Genomic DNA, 7500 nt, shown 5'->3' with positions numbered 1-7500 from the left:
CGAGGGAAAGAGAGGCGTTTATGTCAAGTACACTATCGAGGGAAAGAGAGGCGTTTATGTCAAGTACACTAGCGAGGGAAAGAAAGGCGTTTATGTCAAGTACACTAGCGAGGGAAAGAGAGGCGTTTAAGACAAGTACACTAGCGAGGGAAAGAGGTGTTTAAGACAAGTACACTAGCGAGGGAAAGAGAGGTGTTTAAGTCAAGTACACTAGCGAGGGAAAGAGAGGCGTTTATGTCAAGTACACTAGCGAGGGAAAGAGGTGTTTAAGACAAGTACACTAGCGAGGGAAAGAGGTGTTTAAGACAAGTACACTAGCGAGGGAAAGAGAGGCGTTTATGTCAAGTACACTAGCGAGGGAAAGAGGTGTTTAAGACAAGTACACTAGCGAGGGAAAGAGATGTTTAAGTCAAGTACACTAGCGAGGGAAAGAGGTGTTTAAGTCAAGTACACTATCGAGGGAAAGAGAGGCGTTTATGTTTATGGGAAAGAGAGGTGTTTAAGACAAGTACACTAGCGAGGGAAAGAGAACGTTAGGCATGAAATTTAAGACCCGTTAGATTTTTATATATATTTCTCTGCTCTGCTTTCAGGTGACTGCTGCGAGTGAATCACCTTCATCATGAGCCTGAAGCAGATGTAGGCCTGTGAACAGAAACGACTGAGACGGGAGTTTTTACTTCTCTTTTATTCAGTTATTTACATGAAAACACAATATTTTGCAGGTCAGCTTTATTTCTGTAGCGCTTTAATAGGAGATCATTTCAGATAAACAGGAAAATGATCGAATCAATGATGCAAACATCATCAAACATGAGGCAAATTCCGTTAAAACACTCTCTGTTATAATTATTGTTCATGTGCCTCACATATAACTTGATGAAATATTATTAGAGAAAATGATTCTCAGGTCAACCCCATTGACACATAAGGATCATCAGTAATATTTCACCAGTAAAAGGCTGTAGTCGGGCGTTATTTCGGAAGTAAATATAAACCCGTCAATCTTGTTCCAGCTCAACCAATAGCAAGAGTTTGGGGCGTGGCTACTGTACACAATATTTCTCATTTACAGAAGATAACACAGGACAACATGTAACAAATAAATAAAAAGAAAATAAATAATCAAATAGAAATTGTAATGTAGAGGGTTCCAAAACATGACAAAAATATTTTAAATAAGTGAGAGTTAGAGCTTATTATTAATGCTTCAGATCTTTTGTTCTGTTTTATTAATATCTGTCTTCTTTGCATTAACCCATCAATAAGCTGCAATAACACACGTACAAAAATAACATGTTTCAAATTGCATGAAAGGAAACAAGCGGTCACAATTAGTCTGTGAATGTTAATACTGAGAAATAAAGACTTCACAACAACATCAGTTGTTTTTTCCCAGGTTTTATTAAGAGATATATTACAAATGTCTAGACGCCGCGAGGGGTCTTGAAGTTCATGCCGACCGGAGGCTGAGTGACCTGAAGATTGGACAGGCTGCCGAAGTCCTGATGGAGAGAGAAACACTGTTAGCGAGGACGGAACGCATGACTCAATGATACTGCTGACCACAACACAAGCCCAAGCAGTCCGGCGTTCAGATCAAATCCAGTTTATATATCAGAAGACCCTCTAAACCCGGGTTCCTGCCCCGATCCAACACGGCTTGACCAGCTAATTATGATCTGAAGGAGCTTGATAGTCACAGACAGGCGTGTTTGATCAGGGCTGGGCAGAAGCACACTCTACATCAGGCATCACGAGTTAATGCTTCATCGTTAGCTCGCGTCTAACAGCCTCTAAACTCATGCGAGCTTCAATGATGCGGATTTATCAATATAATCATTAGCTGCAGCGCTACACGTGACGACAAACATCAAAGTACAAAAACAAGCGTGTGTGAAAGATTCAGGGTTTGAGAGGAACAGCGTCCAGCAAACACGGGAAAGTCTTTCACTTGCTCTTCCTGTACTATCAATGACCTGGAGACCTCACTCCACAGTCACTTTCGACACAGGACTGACGAGCGACTGAACCATCCTCACCAGAAGCTTGAGCATCTCCTTGGTGTCGGTGTCGACCTCGATGATCTCCTGATCCAGAGCCGAGACCTGCAGACACACAGCATCGGGTCAAACATCTGAACGCCACACGCTCTCCTCAAACATCAGAGCCGAGCTCACTTTAAGACTGTGTGAAAGATTCAGGGTTTGAGAGGAACAGCGTCCAGCAAACACGGGAAAGACTTTCACTTGCTCTTCCTGTACTATCAATGACCTGGAGACCTCACTCCACAGTCACTTTCGACACAGGTTCACCTCTCACACACACACACACACACCTCGGGCACGTAGTTGTCTCGGCGCTCGCGCTCCTCCTCCTGCAGCTTGATGGAGATTCCTCTGACTGGACCTCTCTGGATGCGCTTCATCAGGTGCGTGACGTACCTGCGGAGAAACGCTGCTGTGACTCACTAACACACGCGTCACCCTGCAGCAGAAGCAGCACAGCTATATCTGTAGCAATAACAACAACACATTGTATGGGTCAAAATCATACATTTCTCTTTTATGCCAAAAATCATTAGGATATTAAGATCATGTTCCGTGAAGATATTTTCTAAATGTCCTACCGTAAATATGTCAAAACATCATTTTTGATTAGTAATATGCATTGCTAAGAACTTCAGTTGAACAACTTTAAAGGTGATTTTCTCAATATTTACATTTTTTGCTTATTTATTCAGACCCTTTTGACTGGTTTTGTGGTCCAGGGTCATAAACCACTGACGGACACAGCGAGGGTTCGTTAGTGTTTCCGCTAGCGCTTCATTAACTATCTGTTTCTCCGTTTTAATCAAGCTTCATTGTGATGAACACACATTTATAGATAAACATCTCCCATCCAATGATTGTAACAAGCTTTGCAATTTTAAATAAAACAAAGCCTCAATTGTCAATTTTAATCGCTAAATAGTCAATAAACGTTGTTCTGCTGCTCTTTGATGCGTGCGAGATATAAATACCTCCGGAAGGACATGGTGTCCAAAAACTCGTTCATCAAGTAGAAAAACAAACTAGATGCCCTCTATTACACTCTTTATATCGTTACGTAACCTGTCCTTCAATATATAATGTTTGAATAAATCAGTCTCGAAAGCTAATTATTACAGCCACGGTTTAAATGTTTATATTTCAACAAGACATCGGAGTAGAAACAAATAAAACTGCTTTATGTGCAGTTTAAACGTTTACACGCAGCTCAGTTATTTGCGTATTATTCTATCAGTTCAGTTTCAGTAGAAGCGTGTGTGAAAGATTCAGGGTTTGAGAGGAACAGCGTCCAGCAAACACGGGAAAGTCTTTCACTTGCTCTTCCTGTACTATCAATGACCTGGAGACCTCACTCCACAGTCACTTTCGACACAGGACTGACGAGCCTCGGCTCGTTAACAACACGACTCTTTCCGTCCGACTCGCTGAGATCACAGGCCAGAGACCAGCGCTGCTCGTTAGCGCTAACGACGGCTGATGGACGCTTAACGAGCGGATCTGAGAGAGGCACTGGGTTCCTGCAGGTTTATGAAGGAACTTAAGAACAAGTAATAAAACTCTAGATGTAAACGTCGTGCATCAGTGATGCTTCAAACTTTGACAATACAGCGTCCCACAGACCGCCATCGCTTTACACCTGAATATCTGCTCACAAACACTACAGAAGCGACTTGTACTGCTCCGTCTGATCAAACCACAAACAACTGCTCAACGCAAGACACTTACTGAAGAACTCGTTCATGTTCCACGACAAACTGATCAAACTGAAGTGAGTTTCTGATTCAAACGAGAGCAGGTATCTGCCAGATATTTGCTCTTATTTGAATCAAACTCACTTCGTTTTGTTCAGTTTCTCAGAGAGACTCGAATCAGCCCTTGTCCACCGAGGCAGTTGCAGAGCCTAGTTTCAAGCCGGTTCTGTGTGTTTCGACACCCAAAGCACCAGCTCCGAACAGGAAAAGCGGTTCGTAAGTAGCACCAACACTGCTGGGCTAGAAGGAAGAACCGCTCGCGTCAGGTGACAAGACGACGGCTCTTCCGGATCGCTCCCGCGGTGCTTTAGTGTGTCGTGTGCTGATCGATGGATCAGTCTGTGTGCCGCTGATGCGCCTCGAACAAGCCTGTGTGTCTGCGCTAGTGACCCCAAACAAACGTATTCAGTGACGTAGCACCTGGCTCTGTGGTGGCTCTCTAGCCTGCGGAGAAGCAACCGGTTCTTAAAGGAATCGCCAGTCGAACCACCTAAGAACCAGCAATAGCACCGGCTCTGAACTAGCCCCGGGTTCCTGCTGGGGAAGGGGTACAAGTGACTGTATCTTGAGTTAAGGATGTTCAGATGTTTGCACCGGAAACAAGACAAATACTGACATTTACTGCAGTGCCTGCGACACAAAGCCACGACATTGTGAGTTTAAGACGCGTTTATGCCTCAATTAGTGGAAAGGTGAATTTAGCCGTGCAGAGCATGTTAAACATCCAGGGAACTGTGGCCGCGGGTAGCGTCGTTACCAACAGAGTCCAGTGGAACTAGCGAGCGCATCACGAAACGTTTAACACCTCGTTAATCATCAAACGAGACCCTCGCTGACTCCAGCTCAGCTCTCCTGAATCACTGACGCTCAGTATAACCGGCGCGGTATCCCAGCATGCAGTGCGTCTGTGGCTCACCCGGCGATCTTGTTGCGCAGCTTCTTGCTGGGGATGATGGCGATCTCCTCGCACACGCGCTTGTTAGTGTGGAAGTCGTTGCCCAGCCGGGTGTAGTACTTCTCGATGATGACCCGGGCGGCCTTCTTCACCGTCTTGGTCCTGACGCGGCCCTGCGCAGAAACACAGCTGATAAACACATTTACAGCACACACACACACACACACACACACACACACACACACACACACAACAGCAGCAGAGCTCGAGGAAAGCCCCGCTCACACCAATAACTGATACAGTTCTAAACATCTCAATATTACAGAACTATACACCACAGCGATGATAAACTCGCAGAGAAACGAGGTCTTCTTCCAGAACGGTTTCCAGCTGATGAACGATACAAACACTGACAGCCAATCAGCTTCAGTCCTGCTGTCGCGAGCTGGAGACTTTAAAGCGGCACACGCTGCGCTGAGAATAAACAGACGACATCGTTCGGTGTGAACGGGGCTTAACGCTAGCTGCAGTGCATTACGGGCCGAGCAGAAGCGCTCTACAGACCTCAACCGGTCAGATCCTCAATACCTGATCAGGTGTACCGATTAACACGCGTTACTGTCAGACACACTCGCAGTTTGAGAGTATTCCCGTGAAACACACTCGCTGTATGAGAGTATTACTGCGAGCGCAGCGGCTCGCGCTCTTTTATCGCGCTCTAATCTCACGCGCCGCTCATCTGTCGCGCCATACTCACACACAAGGGCGCCAAACGACCTCCGCGTCACACTCCTCTGTCTGCGTTCATGCACCGAGCAGCGAGAGACGCGGATTACAGCAGATGACTAGCAGGCAAACGATCAGATACCCACCATGATGATCCGGGGAGCGGAAGAGAGAGAAAAAGAGCCCGGCCGGAAGTCGAGCCGACAGACCCGCGCGAGCGCCACTCACTGCCCCCCAGCGGCGGAGGAGCGACACTGCAGCTGCAGCACACTCTGATCCCGGGGTTTCTGTGTAGATATCTCATTAACTGTCATTAATCCGAGTTTTATGTATGTATCTCTTAAATTTTGTTTAGGTACATTTCTCTAATTATACCGCCAAATCTAATATAGAAATAAAAAATGACTGTTACGCACAAAAATATCAAATTAGCCTTTTTATTTGCCATTAAGAAGTGAAAATAAGTTTTCCCTCGCTGTGCAGATGTGAGATTTCACTGAAAATACAGAATCTGACTGAAAACATTAAACACGAGTCAGCAATAAATATATAAATAAACCCACCACAGAAACGGATCCTTTAATAACATTAAAGCATTTAACTGCGTATCTGAGATGATTACAAGTCTGTGGAGTCCAGTGTTTTACACAGAAACAGATATAAATGCAGGAGTCTTGAGTGAATAACACGGACACCAGTGATTTAATGAAAGCTAATGACACATTAACCCTTCACAGAACGAAGAGGAGAGGAGACTTTAAACAAAGCGCATTCATCAATTAAACGCTGATGGAAATGTTTAATGGTAAAATAGGACTCAAGACAAAACTGTTGCAGTTAGACAAAGAAAATGTTCATTTTTTTCCTTAGGCAATGTTTGAAAGTGACTGTACACTCTCAGTTTATGGATTATGATTTATTAAAGGTGACTAATCTGTAGCAGAACTACAGCTGCAGTGTGAGGGTCTCCTAACGAAGACGAAAAACCACCAAATTCACTCTTTATTACTCAATCCATCACAATTAACTGTAACCATATACATTTTCTGAAGATTAAACTCCTCAAAGTCAAGAGATGACTGGAATTATAGCAAAAACCACACGACTGCTTATTCAAAAACTTAGACATGACGCATCTGTAATCAAATATGATGTAAAACCTGACAGCGTTCAGTGAAGAGATCAGATCAACACAAAACTCTGGAAAAAAATCACTTTATTAAACCTGTACAAAATGAAGGAAACCTCCTATTAAAAGTATTTACAAAGATTTACACTAAAAATGGTCAGGAGTCATTGAAGCACGATGAAGCTAATCCTCCTCCTCGTCATCAATGATGGGTCTGGACCTGAAACACAAGAGAACACGGCTCAGTCTCGCCTCGAACACTCCCAGTCAAACAGGAAGAGGAAGTCCTGAGCACTCACTTCCTGGGTGCTTTAGCGACGCCGCTGCCGCCTGCCTCCTCCTCCTCATCATCAGACGCGGGATGAAGGTTCTCCTTCTCTGGTTTTCTGCTGGGGCCGCCGAAGAAGTCCCCGATGCCCTTCTGCCACGGCGGCGTGGGCCGCGGACACACAGGGTTCCCGCCCGCGTATTTACTCTTAGCTGAGCAACACAAACATGCATTAATACCAAAACCTGACACCTGATACAACTCACTTTACTGGAGTAAACACCAGCCTAGAGTTACTGACACCAGCACAGATGAGCTCTCAGAGCTGAACGCCTTCGCATTACTGACACATCTTCTGTTTAACTCTGAAGCTGCTCTGTGCTGAGACACCACACTACTGCAGACGCGACACATGCACTGCTCTTCACCAGCAGGGAAACCTTCATGAATGGCACGACTCATGAACTCTAAACGTGCCAGAACGCATGAAGGACAGAGAGGTTTGCGTGCGCGCACTCACCAGGCGTGCCCGACTGCGCGCCGCTGCTGTGCGCGTTCACGGATCCGGAAGCGCCGAGGGATTTCCGGGGCGCAGAAGCGGCAACAGCTGCAACAAAACACAGAAAATAATTCGTTAACAGTTAATAAACAGCACAACACACGGCGCGACGTCAGAAATA

The 7500-nt window shown here is 45.2% G+C and overlaps 3 protein-coding genes and 3 non-coding genes across 9 annotated transcripts in view; 1 reads left to right on the top strand and 5 right to left on the bottom strand.

Moving 5' to 3' along the window:
* Positions 1-1385: 1385 nt before the first annotated feature.
* Positions 1386-5721, bottom strand: zgc:114188 (40S ribosomal protein S17-like). Its single transcript, XM_058766670.1, has 5 exons — positions 5570-5721; positions 4719-4870; positions 2339-2444; positions 2043-2108; positions 1386-1505 (listed from the first exon to the last, which is right to left on the bottom strand). The coding sequence occupies exons 1-5, from the start codon at positions 5570-5572 to the stop codon at positions 1428-1430; spliced, it is 405 nt and encodes a 134-aa protein (XP_058622653.1). The 5' UTR covers positions 5573-5721; the 3' UTR covers positions 1386-1427.
* LOC131535001 (small nucleolar RNA SNORA71) lies at positions 1894-2016 on the bottom strand. The gene has a single exon (XR_009269478.1). It is a non-coding gene; the product is annotated as a small nucleolar RNA SNORA71 (small nucleolar RNA).
* On the bottom strand, positions 2189-2311 carry LOC131535002 (small nucleolar RNA SNORA71). The gene has a single exon (XR_009269479.1). It is a non-coding gene; the product is annotated as a small nucleolar RNA SNORA71 (small nucleolar RNA).
* LOC131535000 (small nucleolar RNA SNORA71) lies at positions 3305-3427 on the bottom strand. The gene has a single exon (XR_009269477.1). It is a non-coding gene; the product is annotated as a small nucleolar RNA SNORA71 (small nucleolar RNA).
* A 901-nt stretch (positions 5722-6622) lies between the features above and the next one.
* The window catches only part of pclaf (PCNA clamp associated factor), a 1655-nt gene continuing 777 nt past the window's right edge, over positions 6623-7500 (bottom strand). The window contains exons 2-4 of the mRNA XM_058766669.1: positions 7341-7427; positions 6852-7032; positions 6623-6772 (exon numbers count right to left, since the gene is read on the bottom strand). Coding sequence (XP_058622652.1) covers positions 6736-6772; positions 6852-7032; positions 7341-7427 — 305 coding nt within the window. The 3' untranslated portion in view covers positions 6623-6735. The remainder of the gene's footprint in view (positions 6773-6851; positions 7033-7340; positions 7428-7500) is intronic.
* Positions 7384-7500, top strand: part of LOC131534035 (cingulin-like protein 1) — a 41423-nt gene continuing 41306 nt past the window's right edge. For 2 of the 4 annotated variants that reach the window (XM_058766638.1, XM_058766631.1), the window contains exon 1: positions 7384-7500. This exon is cut by the window's right edge and continues 2 nt beyond it. The gene's annotated coding sequence lies outside the window, so the exon portion shown is untranslated. The other 2 variants (XM_058766629.1, XM_058766633.1) reach the window with 2 other exon arrangements.

The sequence above is a fragment of the Onychostoma macrolepis genome, chromosome 25 (genome assembly GCF_012432095.1).
Source record: "Onychostoma macrolepis isolate SWU-2019 chromosome 25, ASM1243209v1, whole genome shotgun sequence".
In the NCBI taxonomy this organism is placed as follows: domain Eukaryota; kingdom Metazoa; phylum Chordata; class Actinopteri; order Cypriniformes; family Cyprinidae; genus Onychostoma; species Onychostoma macrolepis.
This window is presented reverse-complemented; position numbering and strand designations above follow the sequence as displayed.